Raw genomic sequence first — 19,107 nt, forward strand, 5'->3', positions numbered from 1 at the left:
AGATATTAATTCTTTTATAGCAAGAACACTATTTTCTAAAGAATCCTTTCCTGTCACCACATCGTCTACGTAAGTATCTTTTAGGAGTATAGATGAGGCTACAGGTAAGTCCGGTTCGTCGAGTGCTAGCTGCTGTAGAGTACGAATTGCAAGATATGGTGAGCTAGACACACCGAAAGTAACCCGAGTAAGTTCGTATTCAGCAATAGATTCCTGTTCCGAAAAACGCCAAAGTATTCTTTGAAATCTTTGTTGCTCAGGAGCGATAAGAATCTGAGTAAACATGGATTTAATATCTGCAGTAAAGACATATTTATGAAACCTGAACTTGAAACTGAATTTAAGCAATAAATTTACAAGATCATTTTGTAATTTTGGACCTGAATATAACGTATCGTTTAAAGACGGAAAGTTAGGGGCGTGTGCGGAAACATCAAACACAACGCGCAATGGAGTAGTACTGGACTCCTTGTTAATACAATGGTGTGGTAGATAATAAGCATTATTTATTGCCGTACTTGGCTGAATAGGATTTAAATAATGAGTATCTATGAAACTTTTGATAAAGCTTGAATATTGAATCTTAAGTGATTCATTTTTGGCAAATCTGCGCTCTAAAGAACTAAATCTTTGTAAGGCTAAACGTTTTGTGTCGCCAAAAGAAGGTATTTCGTTTTTGAAAGGCAGCTTTACTACAAATCTGCCCTCGGAATTTCTATAAGTGGTATGAGTATATAGCTTCTCACAGAATGAGTCTTCCGGAGAATAAGATTTAACTTCTGGTACTTCCTCAATGGCCAAGAATTGTTTTAATGTCGCATCTAATTGCTCAGAATCATTAGCAGAAAATGACGTAAAAAAGGAATGAATATTTGTTATATTTGTAGGTGGAATATTTCCCATCAAAACATAACCGAAACTTGTTTCAAGAGCTGAAAGCTGATCATTACGGGTTTTAATAATTCCTCCTGTTAAGATGTAAGGAAAGATATTTGCTCCTAATAGAACATCAACTTTACCTGGAATATTTGCCATTTTATCAGCCAACCTAAAATGTTGAAGATACGGCAAGTTGTCTAAAGAAATTGGAACAGTTGGCATGTTTTGACAGATTTGAGGAAGAATTATTGCATCTATCTCGCAATGAAAGTTTATGTCATAAGACGAAGAAATGTTCAATTTTACGCCTGATTTGGCTGGGGTGCACATTCTATCAAGACCTTGTATCGATAAAGCCGCATTGAATTTAGGCACATTCTTTACTAATGAAGTTAGCTTGAGACGCACTGTCTAATAAGGCTCTAACTTCCAAGGCTTTACCAAAACGATCGAGAACATGGATTGTAGCTGTAGCTAGCAAGACATTATTTGTCAAAGTATTTGATAAGGCGGATACAGAAGAGCAGTATGATGTTTTTTATTACAATGTGTACATCTTTTGGATGAAAGGCATTTGATCGTAACATGAGTTTTAGACAAGCAGTTTATACAACATTTATTCTGTTTAGCAAAGTCAAAACGTTTTTGAGGTGATTCAGCAAGAAATTGATTGCATTTAAATAAAGCATGATCCGAACCACAAAATAGACACTTATTTTTGACAGAACTGGTCAAAAATGTAGAAGTTTGACGAGATGAATACCTTACGTTATTAGAAGTATCGGAATTAGTAGATTTAACATTTTTGCTGACTTGTCTTTTATATGACTCCAATGAAGTGCAATGCTGCAATGCGAACTTATAAACTTCCTCATAGGAAGGTACATTTTTTGAAGCAAAGTGTAATTCGAAAGCTCTAACTGTTTCTACATCCAATTTGTCCATCAGTAAATTCATTAGAATAAAGTCCCATTGAGCGGGAGAAAAAAGTAATTTTTCTAAAGAGGCTAAGTTTTCATTGAAAATATCTAATAATTTTCTAAGTGAAACAGGATCATCAGTTTTAACCACACTGGCATTTTGAATATTTTTCCATAATTCTCTAGATAAGTCTCGTTTACCTTCATAGCGATCAATTAAGGTGTTGTAAGCAATTATATAATTAGAATCTTGCAGCTTAATGCTTTTAATTAAATTGTAAGGTACTCCCTTAAGTGATTGCAGAAGATAACTAAACTTTTCTATATTAGAAAGATCAGAATTATTATGTACCAGAGCATTATATAAATCTATAAATGTGGGGAAATCTGTAATCTCGCCCGCAAATATACTTAAATTTAGTTTAGGAAAATTCACGTTAGTTTTTGATCTAATATGTGGATTAGCGGACACATTTTGAGTTCCACTAGAAGTATTGTTTAATAAAGAATTATGTTTAAAATAAAGAGAAGCTATTTTATTAATACTATTGGCAAATTCAAACCTAATTATTTCTTCCGTATCCAAATTTGCGTCTTCCTCGACAGCAATTAAATTAATTAATTCAGTATGCTGATTACTGAAGCTAGTATTGATAGCTTCATAATCTTTTGCAGCAAAGAGAAACCCTGGAATTAATGAAGCATCAACTAACACTTCATCTGCCAGCTTTTCCATTTGTTTAATCTTACAAATGTCAACGTTTCTCAATGCACGCAAACGAACAATTTTATTTGAATTTCTGGAAGACATTATTGTATATATATATATATATATATATATATATATATATATATATATATAAAAGAAATTTATGTAACACAAAGAACCTTTAAAGAATGATCTCAATAAATTCAGTATGTACTCGTATATGTAATATATGTAATACTTTTAAAGTTATGAAACTCAATAAGTATCAGTAAGAATAAATATTTATTATATGTGAGTATGTATAATCGAGCAAACAAAAAAAAACACTCCAAGTATTATTTAAACAAAATCCAAAATATATTTATTTAATTGTAACTAGAAATATACGCATAAAATATTTTTAAAACCAGTGTTCAATTAATATTGCGTTTTTTTAATTTCCTAAGTTACATAAAATAAATATATAATCATATAAACCCCTTGTATTTAAAGAATTCTAAATTGTAGATTGTAACAGAAATTGTACGTGATTTTTGAGAGTTTTGAAGGCTGTACCTAGATTTAACAATAGTTCAGGTAGAGACCTCGCTTGGGATTATCGCATCCGTTGCCAGATGTGTACCGATAGTGGAATTTTTTCAATGATTTTAAACGACTTTGAGAGAAGCCTTTGCCCAAATATTTAAAAATTTATATAATTTGATCACGTTTTTAATTGAATAAATTACTTTAAACTAATTTTAATGCGGATCTGAAGGACCAAATGAATGAAGTTAAGTTCTATAAGAGAAGCACTCACTCATAATTGTTTATTTAGGTGCTGGCTTAATTTTAATATGAAAATAAGTTATAATATGTAAATTTATCAATTAATATAAATACTGTGTGTGTATGCAATCAAATTACGGTACCTGTGATGTTGATGTATACTTCTTCTTCTTCCTCAGTGCACTGGGTTGCTTCGGGAACAAAATCTTCTCACAAGGTCACGTGTCCGGTTACACGAAATACTGGAGTGTTTAGCGCGCCGATTTATACAGGACTATGTCTAAACTAAGATTGAAAAATGCGTGTCGTCCCGTAGCTTGCTCCCTTAAGACTAGGGGGGGGACTGTACAGGGCCGTATTCATTTACGATGACAAGACATACACACACGTTAAGTAAAGAATTAAAATATAAAAATAAAATAATAAAAATTATTAATAAAAACTGAGAATATATGTGGAGGGACGTAACACAGATAATGATAATAATGAAGAGTGTTACCCTGATAAAATTGATGAAAGTTTTGAAAATGACTCAATAGATGAAACTTTTGAAAGTAGGGGAGAGTGTTGTACCTTGGGTCAATTTTTAGTTTTTATTTTTTTCTAAATCCTAAAATTATATATTTGCAAAGTTTATCCAATGTATTAGTTACTTTGTCTATTTGGCTACATGCTTTCTTTTATTGACACATTTTAAGCTTAGTAGTTAGTTAAAAAATATATTTTAGCAGGCCCTTGCATGTTGACCCAAGGTACAAACTGGTAATGTACCTTGGACCAGCATATATTGTACCTTGGACCAGCATTATATTGTACCTTGGGTCAGTTATAAAAAAAAATAGAACAAATCTTGAAATGTTTTATTGAATATCTCAAAATAATCAGAACATTATGATTAACTAATGATTAATTTAGTAAATAAAAGCTTATTTGACATTATATCCGCTAAATTTAACATTAAATTTCAGGTGCGCATCGTGACGTGCAGTTCCGCTTATTTTGTGCGGTTGTGGAAGTTTACGTACAATATCATTGCGTAAAAAATCATAAGTCTCGGTTGAGTCGTTTATAAACTTATTGGAATCTAGAATTCTACGTAAATATCTAAGTTCATTATTAATTTCACTGTTCAGTATCTCGGCAACATAATAAACAAAAGATTTCTTCCCTGTCACTTTCACTAAAACAAAGTCTCCTTTTTTAATCTCGTTATTTTCAGATAAGTCATATATTTTTTGGTCATTTAATAATTCTTCTTCTCTAGTTACCAAGTCCTTAAATGTACCTCCATCACTTGAACTTGATTCACTATCATACTTAGCAGCTCTCTTTGGCACATTTTGTATATCTTCTGTCGCTATTTGCTTTGTAACTGCCTGCACTTTCTCAAATGATACCGTCTTTCCCTTTTTAAGCGTAGCTATTTCATCTTTCTCTGGAGTATCGGTAAGTATTCGTGACTTTCCTCTTGCTCTTCCTAACTTCTTTTTGCGAACAGGTGCCTTTGGATAGGGTCGCAACATTTCAGGTGTAATAGAACTTCCTGAAGTTCCTGCTTGACGAATATTTGAGGTAGAAGGAGTAGAGACTTCCATTTCATTAACTGTAGTTTTAGTTTTTTCCCCGTCCTGTTCAACATTGACTTGCTCGCGACTGTCAGTAAGCTGGTTTAAAGGACGATCAGTTACATACGAAGACAGAAACTCATTATCTTCAAAAATGTTTTCATTGACGGGATAGAGACCGCTCACCTCAAATCCTTTCTGGATATTAGATGTAGTAAATGCTTTTGGAAATGCCTTACCTGCAAGTTCGGCTATATCGTAAATCGTAATAGGTTGTCCAGGGTGCATAATTATCCACTCACTACAGGCGGTATTATAGTAAGTTTTCATCGGTCCAAAAACTGTTCGATCGAGCGGTTGCATTTTGTGGCTGGTGTGGGGATGAAACGTTATCGGTAGAATTCCATTCTTCTTACAGAAATTAATGACACTTACATTCACGTGGCTATCGTGATTATCCAAAAGTAATATAACTGGATTTTCAACTGTTGGTTTCACATGATTTTTAAAGTGTTGTAGGTATTCCAAAAACAATATTTTGTTTGACCAGCCGGACGAATTTGCACCTCCTATAGTTCCAACTGGACAACCTTTTAGCATGTGAGGCTTAAAATTAACCCTCGGAAATATCATCATTGGCGGAATATGATTTCCGATTGCATTTATTGAGGCTATCAAGGTTACATTTTGACCTCGCTCTCCACTTGTCATTTGACCTAATTGTTTTATTCCCTTAGGTCCTACAATTTTTGGTGGTACATGGACAGTCGTTAACCCTGTCTCGTCATAATTCCAAATTTTTTCTGGGGAAAAATCTCCACGAGACAAAGCTTTTTTGTAGTTCTTAAAAAAGGAAGATATATTTGTTTTATTGAAGGATGTTGATCTGGCCAAACTTGTAGGTTCTGGTTTACGAAGTGATAAATCTTCATGTCTTCTAAGAAACTGCCTCAGCCATTCCTTGCCAGCTATCTTTTTTTGGTCCCAAGAAGGCGGATAAGACTTGTTATTTGCAGTTGCATACTGGTATGCTAAAGTACGAACTTCCATTTTCGTCAAACCATAGTGGAGGCGTACAGCAGTTAGAAGATATATTTTTAACTCAGCTTCCTCTTCTTTATTAAAAACTTGTTTTACATTATTGGCAGCAACATAAGAAAATTCTGAAGCCCCCGACTGCCTGAAGGATTTTACGTGCCTGATCAGCGTGGTTTTTGATATGTTATAGCACTTTGCTGCTTCCCTAATTGATAATTCACCACTTATGCATTTATTTGCGGCTGCAGTTAAATCCTGGGCATTTAAATGTGGTCTTTTGATACCCACTTTACTTCTCGGCATTTTAAAATGACTATCTGAAACAATATTAAAAGGTTTTTTTGGTAACAGACACACCAATTAATTTAAATAAAAGTCAAAATAATGTTAATTCGCAATAAGATTGTACCTTGGTGCGGTCCAAGGTACACGACCTACCGGTGACCCAAGGTACACAACGTAACAATTTCAGCCGTTTTTTGTTTTCTAATATTAGGTTATGCGTTTAGACAAAAAATACATTCATGATTATCAAGCGTAAATATATATTGTCCATTACAGATAATAATAAAATATATATATTTACATTTGAAGCGGATTTTAACAGATAACAAATAGGTAAATAATTTACTTACGATCAAACAAAACACAAAACGCTCTGCAAGTCACCACGCTGCAATTTTTTGATAAGTGTATTTAGATGCCATCTACCGCTGATATTATTAAACCACTAATTCAACCAAATCGAAGAGAAATCTGCAGTGGGTAAGAAAGAAAGTCAACTGACCCGAGGTACAACCCGGTCCGAGGTACAACACTCTCCCCTACAAATAAAAGTATGGATGATAGTGTGAATAAAAATGAATCTGAGTTACCTAGATCTCACAGAGCCAAAAATCCTCCAAAGAAATTTGATGATTATTATGTATATAATAGTAGTATTTTTGTAAATATGTGTAGAACTGATATACCACATACATTTGAGGAGGCGATAAATTCTAATGAAAGTAAGTATTGGAAAACAGCTATGAACAAAGAAATTGATAGTTTAAATAAAAATAAAACTTGGAAATTGGTTAAAAATGATACAAACAAAAATATTCTGGATGTTAAATGGGTTTATACTAAAAAGTCTGATAATACTTATAAAGCTAGATTGGTTGTGAGAGGTTTTCAACAAACTGATGAAATTGATGATCTTTATTCACCTGCGGCTAAAATGCAAACATTAAAGATTTTATTGTCATATTGTTGTCAAATGGGCCTGGTAATTGAACAAATGGATGTTGAAACAGCCTTTTTAAATGGTAAATTAATTTCTGAAGTTTATATTAAACAACCTAAGGGTTATGAAGATAGATCAAGTAAAGTTTGTAAATTAGTTAAAGCTTTATATGGTTTAAAAGAAAGTCCAAGGGCATGGTATGAGTGCCTAAATAAATTTTTGATAAATTTAGGTTTTGAAAGAAGTAATATTGATCCTTGTTTGTATGTTAATAAAAATGGAAATGATATTATTTACTTATTAATTTATGTTGATGATTTATTGATTTGTGGTAGAAATTTAAATGAAATTAAAAGGATTAAAATTTTATTATCAGAAAAATTTAAAATGAAAGATACTGGTGAAATTAAAGAATATCTTTTTATTACTGTTAATTATGATTCTAGTAAACATGAAATGAGATTGGATCAAAATAAATATATTGAATCATTAAGTAAAAAATATAATTTAGAATAAGGTAAACTGTATAATACACCTATGGATGTAAATTTAAAAATTGATAAATCTGATCATTGTAAAAGAAATATTAAATATAGAAATTTAATTGGTGCACTATTATACATAAGTTCGGCAACAAGGCCTGATATAAGTTTCAGCGTAAATTATCTGAGTAGATTTCAAAATTGCTATAATGAAACGCACTTTAAATATGCTTTACGAATTTTGAAATATTTATACTTAACTAAAGATTTAAAATTGTTTTATAACAAAAATGAAAAAGTAGGTATTATTGATTGTTACGTGGATGCCGACTGGGCAGGTGATCATTAAGATAGAAAATCTACAACTGGTTTTGTAATAAGATTGTTTGGTAATGTAATTTATTGGAAATCTAGAAAACAAAAAAGCGTTACAAAAGCTTCAACTTTTGCAGAGTATGTAGCATTGTCAGAAGCAGTAAGTGAATTAATATTTGTACAAGAATTGTTGAAAATATTTGATATTGAAAAAATAAAGCCAATTGATGTTTATGAAGATAACACTGGTACGATTAGTATAGCTAATTATGGCAATTTTACAAAAAATTCTAAGCATGTTGAAATTCATTATCATTATGTAAATGATTATGTTAAAGAAAATATTATAAATGTGGTTAAAGTAGATTCTGATGATAATATCGCAGATATTTTTACGAAGTCCTTGGGCCAAGATAAATTTGAAAAATTTCGAAGTATGTTAAATTTGAATTAATGTAAATACAATGTAAATGTAAGGAGGCGTGTTGAGAATGTAATACATTTATATTGTATATGCAGTATATATTGGTGTAAGTGTAAGTGGAACGCACCCATAGTATCATGGGTTGACATGACAGACAGTAATGTCAATGAAATGAGTATCATGTAGTAGAAGAAGTAAGAAGCATGGATATATAGGCTTAAGTTAGGTTAGTTGAGTTATGAGTAGTATGTATGTTATAGGTAATAAAGCCTTAATATTAGTAGTAAAGTACGACTGTTTATTTTCCAAATCCACACCTTAACAAGTATTAAATGGTGGACAGTTAAAAAATAAGAACAATGAATGCGTTTGAACGAAATGACAATGCTTAGATGGATGAGTGGCTTAAAAAGAAAATAATAAATTAAAAATCACAATATTAGGAGAAGTCTAGGTGAAGCACCTCATCTATGCAAAAATGAGGGAGCATAGGTAACGATAATTAGGGCATGTTGAGCGTCCACACGAGAGTCATGCAATACATAGTTTTCCAGGTCCCAGGACGTAGTAGGAGATAAAGACCGAAAAAGAGGTGACGGGAAACGGATAGGAGAAATATGTGTATGAAAGGAATTCATCTTGATATGGCGAAAGATAGAAAGATATCCCTGTATATAAGGATAAGACATAAAGGCAAAGAGAATGATGATAAAGAATTAGTAAAATATGATGATACTTGAATATATACATAATTTTTCAAAATAAATTAATCGCTTATTTTTATTAATTATTCGCTACTCAATTTATTCAAAATATTATATAACAAATTGTTCATACTTGTTATATCAGTAATGTTGAAACTGTTTGAGAAACACCTAAAGTTATTAAAACCAATAATAAAAGAAAAGAGCTGATTCCAAACCGATAATTTTTATTCAAAGATAAGAAATATCCTATGATTAATTAAATATACCGAATTATCAATATAACTAAGTGAGAAACTTGTTGAGAAATACGTTTTAGGAAAAAAAATTGTGCTAGTCTTTTTTGACATGGCTTAGGCCTTTGATAACGTATAGCATGGGAGTTTAACCTGCAAATAGTATACCTACATGGTTACAGTTGGAAATGACACTGTCATATTCACAGTATTTGACAACAGCAAAGTAGCAGCAAAAAAATTATAATTGTTATTAAATAAAATTCATATGTACTTAAAATTGGAAAACTAAACTAAATGAGTCCAAATTTATTAACGTCAAGTTTATACATCTGAAAATCTAAAACATTCATTTTACAAAAAACGATGTCTAAATACCTTATGCATCTTCCACAAAATACATGGGAACTGTACTTGAGACTTCTATAGTATATGTTAAAAAAAAGGGAGGAACTAAGTTATCAGAAAATATATCCGCAACTCCTATAGTCATTAACTTGGTACTGATATCTCTGCTCCCCGATTTCAGCAAGCAGTCACTGGAGGGATGCCGGTTTTCAACATCCCTTCACGTAGAGTCTTGTATGCTAACAGTGTCTCTTTCAGCGGTTTGTACTTGCTGTAAGTCCAATTGTTCCGCTAGCCTTCGAATGCTCAGTAATAGAAACTTAAATGGACTCTTAAATGTGATTTAGTCTGGCCTGTTGAATAGATTGATAGAGTGAAATAAAACAATAACTTGTTTAGCTAGAACTGTAATTGAAAAAGGGCAAGAAATAGAAACTTATAAACTGTAAGTGAATAACTAATCGTAAGGAACCTAATTAGAAAATTACAGTTTACGAACGAAAACACCATAACACTTCACATTAAGGGTTCCCGATATATTGCGTAACTTGCGATTGCGAACGTGGAGAAAAACTCTCCGAAACTTGAAAAGTAGGTCTAAACCCTACAACTATTGCTAATTCACTGGCTTCCCCTAGCCACTCCGAAATACTTGTCTATGCATTTTGAAGGATCTACCGGTTTAAGGTCAATATGGGCGGAGATTAACATTCTAAGAAATAAGTCAATGCAGGCAAGGAATTTATTTAGGTAAACGATGCGGCGGAAATATTTTTATTTGTTTTGAAATAGAATTATTTGGTTGGAGATTATTGTTCTCCAACATTCCCCCCGGCGTTAGAGCCTTATGGTCTAACCTACTCTTCTTTATCTTGCCTAGGGAGAACCGAAATTTTAGAGATTGCCCTTGTAAATTGACCATTGATGGTCTTTAACTTGACCACTCTGACTTTGCCATCTTGACCGGGCATTGTATCAACTACCCGTGCTAGAGGCCATTTTAGAGGAGGTACATCGTCCTCTCTCAGAAGAACTAAGTCATTGACTTTTATGTTATCCCTTGGTCGGGACCATTTTGGAGAGTTTTGTAAGCGGTTTAAGTAGTCAACAGACCACTTTTTCCAGAAACTTTGTTGTACTTTTACAATTTGTTGAAACACGGATAGTTTATTTTCCGGGATTTTTTCTAAGTTTTGCTCAGGATGCGCAGTCAGGCTGGAGCCTATTATAAAGTGCCCAGGACTGAGAAAAGTGTAATCGGAAGGGTCGCTGGACATGGCACAGATAGGCCTTGAATTCATCACAGCTTCAATTTGAACCATGACAGTATAAAACTGTTCGAAAGTGAAAGAAGAAGAGCCTATTAGTCTACGCATATGATATTTAGCGCTTTTTTCTGAAGCTTCCCAGATCCCAGCCCAATGAGGAGATCTAGGGGGAATAAACTTCCATGAGATTTGATTTTCAGACAGATATTCCACAATGGTTTGAGAATTTGACTTATTTTTAAAGAATTTGTATAAGTCGTAGAGTTGGTTTCTTGCACCAGAAAACCATGTGGCATTGTCACTGTAAATGACGGTTGGGTTACCACGTCGGGAGATGAACCTTTTGAGTGTTAATAGAAAGGAAGAAGTTGTTAGATCAGAAACAACCTCTATGTGCACAGCTTTGGTCACCATGCACACGAAAATGGCTATGTATGCCTTGACTTTTGGCGCTTTTCGGAGTGAAGAAGATTTTAACAGAAAGGGTCCACCATAATCTACACCTATTTTTTGAAAAGGTCTTGTTGTAATGGACAACCTATCTTCAGGTAAGTTACCCATTAGCTGTTGTGCAGGAGTGCACGAAAATCGGAAACATGTGGTGCAGTTGCGAATAATTCGTTTTGCTTCCTTTAGACCATTGAGAGGCCAGAATTTCAACCGAAGGTTTGAGAGAACTGTTTGAGCACCAGCATGTCCCAATCTGATATGCTCATTTTTGATGATAAGATTGACGGTATGATTTTTGGATGGAAGTAGTATCGGATGTTTTTGCAAATAGTCTATGTCGGGACAGTTTGTAAGTCTGCCTCCAACTCTGAGAAAATTAGAAGAATCTACAAATGGTTTTAGTGAAACAATGTTTTTATTTGAAATAAATTTGTTATTTTTAAGCTCCGCAATTTCTTTTGAGAATGCATCACCTTGAATTTGTTTGATGATGAAATCCATAGCATAATTTAACTCCGCCACAGAAAGGGGTTCAGAAATTTTTTGTTTTTTACAATTAGAAATAAACCGAAATACGTACGCTACTGTACGTTTTAAGCGTGAAATATTTGAGAAACGTGAAAAAATTCTCATCCAGAAGTTTTCTACGTTAGAATTTACCACGAGGCTTATTTTTCGTTCCTCGGGCAGGTTTTCGAGCACTTTGTCATTTGCTAGATTGGAAACATTGAAATTTTTATTTCGTAAGCATTTAGGGCCTTGCCACCAGAAATCGCTATTGAGAATTTCAGAACCAGACATTCCTCGAGAAAGAAGGTCTGCGGCATTTTGTGCAGACTTTATGTGAAGCCATGTAAAGTTTTGAGTCAACTCCTAGACAAGTGCTACCCGGTGAGCCACGAAAACCGACCACCGACTTGGGTGACTTTTACACCACGACAGAGCTACCTGGGAGTCTGACCAGAGGGTGACTGAATGAAATTTTACAGGTTGATTTTCAAAGATAGAAATTATTTTTGAAACAAGTTTTGAAAGGAGAACCATTGCGCACAGCTCAAGCCTAGGAAGTGTTACCGTCTTTAACGGAGTTATCCTTGATTTGGAAGAAACTAATGCACAGGATATGGTCTCATCGGCATAGAAAGTTCTCAGGTATACGCATGCGCCATAAGCTGCCAAGCTGCTGTCAGAAAATCCATGAAGCTCAACCTTTAGAATTACTTTTTCAGAAAAGTAGAAACGAGGAATTTTTTAATTTTTTAATTGTGACAAGTCCTGTAGAAACTTGTTCCAATCGTTTAGAATATTTTTGTCCGAAATTTCTGTGTCCCAGTGAATTTTTTGCAGATAGAGTTTCTGCATTAGCATCTTGCCTTTAACAATGAATGGATTGATGAGTCCCAGAGGGTCGAAACATTGTGCTAATGCAGACAGGATTTTTCTTTTTGTTACTGGTGGGCAGAAATTATTTTCGGGGACGGAAATTGTTATTTGGTCTTCTGCAGGGTTCCATTTTAGGCCTAGAACTTTGCTGGAAGTAGAATCGAAATTTAGGTCATATTCCTGAGTAGTATTTTTTGAATGTTTTGGATTGATTTTTTGTAGGAATATGGATGAATTTGAATGAAATTTATGTAATGTAAAACCATGGCGGTTTAGAACAGAATTTAATTGCTGAAGTATTTCGAGCAATTCTTCAATATTATTTGACCCACATAAACCATCATCTACATAGAATTGGATTTCGAGAAAATGTGAGGCCAATGGGAATTGAATTTTATTTTTATTTGAAATCTCTTGCAAGACTCTCGTCGCAAGAAATGGGGCGCTGTTCGTCCCGTATGTAACAGTATTAAGTTGAATACATTTTATAGAATCGTGGGTATCGTCCCTCCACAGAATATTTTGTAGAAAGCGTTGATCTTTGTTGATCCACGTCTGTCGAAACATTTTTTGAATATCACAGGAAAATATGAATTTGTATTGCCTGAAACGAACCAGAATATCGAATAGATCAGGTTGCACCTGATACCCTTTTAATGAAATATCGTTCAGACTTTTTCCTGTAGAGCTTTTACAACTAGGATCCATGACGACACGCAAAGTTGTACTTTTATTTTGTTCGTTGATGACACACAAATGTGGAATAAAATATTTTTTGTCCGAATTTTCATTCACGAACGAAAGCGGTACATATTCAGCATGTCCTGAAGAAATATATGTGTCAATGAAGTTTTTGTACTCGAAAAATAATTTTTTATCTTTTTGGAATTTATTTTCGAGCGAGAGAAAACGCCGTTTGGCTATGGAAAATGAATCACCCAGTAATTGGTGTTCTTGTGTACTTTTTAATGGAATATCTACTTCAAAGCGTCCATTTTCAAGGATCTTTGTTGTAGTTTGGAATATTTGTTCGGCCAGCTCGTCAGCTTCCGACAGAATAGGTTTTTGAGAAAGTTCTTCCATGTTCCAAAATTTTGTGAGCAGCTCGTCCGTGCTACACGTAGAAAGTAGAGCAACCTCTCCAGAAACATTGTTTGCTACTGTGGGTGCCGTCAAGTGAGGAGCTATCACGCCGGCAATTAGGTACCCCAGATGCGAAGCCTGCAAGATTGGAAGCCTGGGGCCAAGAGGAATTATTTCCGGAAGAATTAGGTCGTAGTACAAATCTGACCCAACTAAGATGTCTATTTGACTAGGTTTGTGAAAGGAATCATCGGCGAGAAAAATGTCCCCTGGAATTGGTAACCTTTTTGTAAGAATGCGGAACTGTGGAAGATTGCAAGTAATATTTTCTAAGATAGCACATGAAATTTTGAAAGACTTTTTATTATAGTTAGAATGCAATTTTATGTTGACCATCTTTTTTGAAACCGAATTATTTTGGCCTATGCCAGAGATATTTAGAGAAATGTCATACGGCTTATAACCCAGCCTATCAGCGAGACACCGGGTACAAAAGCTATTCTGACTTCCTGTATCGAGTAACAATCGGGCCGTTAAAGGGCTCCCGTTTTTGTCGAAAATGGTGACTTTGGCCGTAGCGAGAAGTATGTTTGAATTTTTTACGGACAAAGCAGAAAAAGAATTTGTAAGAGGTTCTTGCCCTTGAACCGAAGGACCTTGAAAATTTGAATTAGACGAATGCTCGCGTTCGTAATTGTTTGAATTTGCAGAAGTTGACGGACTTTCATTGTTATGAGTCGTAGAAAAAGTATAATTTTTACCCGAAATGTGAAGAACAGTGTTATGGCGCTTTTTACATATGGTGCACCCATGTTTTGAGGAGCAGTTTTTAGAATTATGCCTACCTAGGCAGTTTACGCAGAGACCTTTGGAATTTACGAATTTTATTTTGTCATCATGCTGAATGTTTTTGAAAAATTGACATTTATAAATTTTATGTCCTTGTTTTTTGCAGTAGATACAATAAAAGACAGAAACTAAATTATTTGAAATATTATTTTTATTTGAATCCTCTGATGTGTTATTACTGTATGCATGATGTGAAACTTTTACGGTTTTGGTTTGCTTAGGATTTGTATTTTCTAGACTTTCCAGAACAATGCACCTTTTTTCCAAAAATTTAAGAAAAGCATCTAAATTTGGTATATCTGTATGATTTCGCTCGGTTTCAAAAAGTCTCCTTGTTGAAAAGTCTAATTTGCTTTGTAGCAGAAAAACTAAAATTATATCAATGAGCTCTGAACTTGAAAATTGCAAATTTTTTAGCAGTTGCATATTTTTTGTTACAGTTGTTAGAAAATTTCTGAGAATTTGCGGTGAGCTGTTTCTCAGTGTAGGAATGTCTAGAATTTCTGTTAAATAAGAATTTATGATTGTGACCTTATTTTGATAGCGGTTTTTTAGAATATCCAAAGCAATTGAAAAATTTTCATTGGTGACTTTCAAAGAATCCACCAACTTTAGAGAATCACCCTGTAGGTAACTTTTTAAGTAAAGAAATCTTTGGATATCAGAAAGGGACTGATTTTTTATTATCAGTGTGTCGAATAGTTCATAGAAGCTTTCAAAATCACTTACGTGTCCAGAAAATTTGTTTATACTGATTTCTGGGAGTTTTACTGACATTTGTTTAGTAGCGCTTCCTGTATTGGTAATTTCCAATGATTTAATTGAATTTTGAATTTTTGAAAGCGTCGCAAAATAATTTTCTTCAAACAAAGCACGATCAGATTCTTGAGAATCGTCCAGGAATTCAATTTCATCCTGTACGCTGTTGAAATCAGAGAAAAGGTCTTTTAACCTATCTTCTCGCGTTTTGAATGAGAAAATATCTTTTTCCGAGTCGTGGTTTATTTCTAGCCACGCTTGAATTCTACCAACAGAATCTAATATAGAATGCTTCTTTTTTGTTAATTTATTTAAACTTTTATTGCTCATTGTAATAACTTTAATTTGTCTATTTTTAAATGAAATTATTATTTATTTTTGAATTAATTAATTCTGAATTATTAATTTTGAATTTTAACAAGCATGCAAGCTAAACTAAAAATTTAACCCTGAATAGTTCTTTAACAATGTTTTTATAAGAACAATGTTTTTTGAAATAACTTTTTGAATTTAGATAAAAAAGTTTGATTTGTACGTCACCCCTGGGTTCTTAGTACTTGAATGTGGGCTGCCTATCCCTCTCTGGAATCAGCTAGTCCTGGAAGCGCATTTCTGAAAATAATCACTGGTTTTTTTTAAACTATCACTGTTTTGTTTTGTTTATCGAATGTTTGTTTGTCCGTAGAATAAACAACGCACTCACTATGTCTCTAGGAATTGTTGTCTATCGACGAGAATATCCGAAACACACGAAACTTTTACTGTCTTTTTGAAAGCACAGAATTATATAAATTGAATGTTTTAGGCCAGAAAGTCGGCTAGTAATCAAAATCCGGCTCAAAGTGAACAAATGGAGGGATGCCGGTTTTCAACATCCCTTCACGTAGAGTCTTGTATGCTAACATTGTCTCTTTCAGCGGTTTGTACTTGCTGTAAGTCCAATTGTTCCGCTAGCCTTCGAATGCTCAGTAATAGAAACTTAAATGGACTCTTAAATGTGATTTAGTCTGGCCTGTTGAATAGATTGATAGAGTGAAATAAAACAATAACTTGTTTAGCTAGAACTGTAATTGAAAAAGGGCAAGAAATAGAAACTTATAAACTGTGAGTGAATAACTAATCGTAAGGAACCTAATTAGAAAATTACAGTTTACGAACGAAAACACCATAACACTTCACATTAAGAGTTCCCGATATATTGCGTAACTTGCGATTGCGAACGTGGAGAAAAACTCTCCGAAACTTGAAAAGTAGGTCTAAACCCTACAACTATTGCTAATTCACTGGCTTCCCCTAGCCACTCCGAAATACTTGTCTATGCATTTTGAAGGATCTACCGGTTTAAGGTCAATATGGGCGGAGATTAACATTCTAAGAAATAAGTCAATGCAGGCAAGGAATTTATTTAGGTAACCGATGCGGCGGAAATATTTTTATTTGTTTTGAAATAGAATTATTTGGTTGGAGATTATTGTTCTCCAACAGTCGCCAAACCATTAAAACTGCTACATTCATGCTTTCTATTATCCAACGATTAGCCAGTCCAGAACTATATGCATTATTAGGGTACTGATATTGCTGCTGCCCCTCATAAGTAAATAGAATATACAAGGAAGTTTTTGGCAATTAAATAGGGTTTTTGTGTGTTACAATATAATTTCTCCGAGAAAATAAAGAATATCTATCCGCTATCCGGATTTAATCCATATTAGAATACTATAGAATACTGCTATTACCAGCAAAAAAAAAAAACGGTATAATAGTAACGAGAAAACCAGAAGTGTTTTACGACCGGGAACTAATGCTAAGGTCAAACAGGTATATAAAAATTACACCGTCGTACAAGAAACTAAATCTCAACGCTAAAGTTATTGTTTTGCACTTTGTATTGATATGTTATCTTATTCATAACAGAATTATATATTTCTCTAAGAATTTTTCTTTCTGCGACGCTCAATCGGCTCTTATTTTATTTTTTCATTGTTCGTGTTTTACTTACATACGTAGATTCTTATTTTTCTTAGTGCGGTATATATTTTTGGATTTCATTTTTTTGCTTAAAACGTAGCAATTGCCAGCTTGTATTCTGTTGTTATTCTCTTTTGTAGTGTTTTTGTTAAAAGTGCTCTTAAATCCCAAATATTTTGACCGATGAAACATTTCAAAGTTATACTGGTCTATTGAAATATTATGTCATATTATATTTTTTATGATAGTCTTCTGATGATAGCCATATATTTTTTTATTATCGTTGATTTGGAGGAGCTTTTTTTCGCTTTTTTCTATTGAATATATTAATGTTTCTTTCTTACTAATAATTATACTCGCTACTATATTAAATTTATCGTCGAAAGTCCGTATAATATGAAGACCTTAATTATTAAGCTGCGAGATTTTCTGTATTTGCTTTCCGGGCAATGCTCTCCAAAACGATGGTAAATAAGATTGGAGACACGGCATCTTCCTGTTTGAGGTCACTGGACATTTGAAAGGAAGTTGGCAGTTAATTTCCTTAGGTATGCCTAGTTCTTCCATAGCATTTTAGTTACAATCTTATAATTATATCATATGTTTTTTTTAAATCTATAACTAACTAGCTTAATGTTTTTTTATTCCCAACATTTTTCATTAAGTATATAATAGTAAATATTTGATCAACGGATCATTGAATTTTCCTAATTTTACATTAATCTTTCCTAATTTCACATTTGTGGTTGCTGGATGTCAAAGAAGACACTATTTTCCATAGCGGGTACTATGATGCCAATGGGGTAAAGGTAAAGTACAACCTACATATTTGTTGCCAAAATTACTTTCCTGCTGTATCGAGTATCGTTTACTAGTATATGAACTTTGTTACGAATTTATCTTGTGTGCTGAACTCTATTAAATCTTTTACCGCGAATTGAAAAGCATGTTTTAACCTTTATTTGTAACATTTATCGTTAACGTTCAGTGGAACATTTTACGGTTATTTAAATAAGTATTTACTATATGGTGTAATAGCTGTAGTTTTATTTTACTATTTGCATCTATATAGGTATAATTTATAATATAATAATTTTTGTCTTATATGCACAATCGTCCTAATATTTGCTTTACATTGATATTTATGTGGCAATTAGCTGTAAAGTCATTAGTCTTTCCTGTCGTATCATATTTTCTTGATTTTTTTTTGTAGGCAAGTGGTTTAGTTTGTGTAATATAATATCCCCAATTCGTTTCATAATATTTAGTTTTCAAAACAGCTGTTACGCTAATTCGTTCACCTTGTTTAAAGCACTTTGGGTTATGACTATTTTTCGGGGATATTTAGGTTTTAAAATATTTGGGACTTATATCATCTTTATTGTATATAATTATTTGTTTATTAATAATTTTACTTTTTAAATAGAGTTTGGAATGAAATCCTGTTTGAAATCAATGTACATTTGAAAATAAGTCGACAGTTTTCTTTTCTGCCATGATATTTCATAGTTTTATTCTTATGATTATATCAGTGTATGTTTAAAATCTATAAATAACTAGTTGGTTTCGAAAATTAGTCTACGATTTTATTATCAGATGTCGCTACATTGCGTCTATACGAAGCCATGTTATAGTTGCTTCCTAAGACAGAGAAGAATTATTTCACGTTCAGAGCGCTTGCGAAAGCCGTTCTGATGATGCCTATTGGGCTGAAATACGTATAAACGGATGCGC

At 33.2% G+C, this 19,107-nt stretch overlaps 2 protein-coding genes across 2 annotated transcripts in view; both read right to left on the reverse strand.

Moving 5' to 3' along the window:
- Positions 1–10,470: 10,470 nt before the first annotated feature.
- LOC140438801 (uncharacterized) lies at positions 10,471–11,832 on the reverse strand. Its single transcript, XM_072528448.1, has one exon. The coding sequence runs from the start codon at positions 11,830–11,832 to the stop codon at positions 10,471–10,473; it is 1,362 nt and encodes a 453-aa protein (XP_072384549.1).
- A 750-nt stretch (positions 11,833–12,582) lies between these two features.
- The window catches only part of LOC140438802 (uncharacterized), a 29,684-nt gene continuing 23,159 nt past the window's right edge, over positions 12,583–19,107 (reverse strand). The window contains exons 2-3 of the mRNA XM_072528449.1: positions 15,376–15,670; positions 12,583–14,100 (exon numbers count right to left, since the gene is read on the reverse strand). Coding sequence (XP_072384550.1) covers positions 12,583–14,100; positions 15,376–15,670 — 1,813 coding nt within the window. The remainder of the gene's footprint in view (positions 14,101–15,375; positions 15,671–19,107) is intronic.

The sequence above is a fragment of the Diabrotica undecimpunctata genome, chromosome 4, assembly GCF_040954645.1.
Source record: "Diabrotica undecimpunctata isolate CICGRU chromosome 4, icDiaUnde3, whole genome shotgun sequence".
In the NCBI taxonomy this organism is placed as follows: Eukaryota; Metazoa; Arthropoda; class Insecta; order Coleoptera; family Chrysomelidae; genus Diabrotica; species Diabrotica undecimpunctata.

Coding starts and splice junctions, on each gene's coding strand:
- LOC140438801 (XM_072528448.1), bottom strand. CDS start 11,832: ATGGATTTCATCATCAAACAAATTCAAGGTGATGCATTCTCAAAAGAA.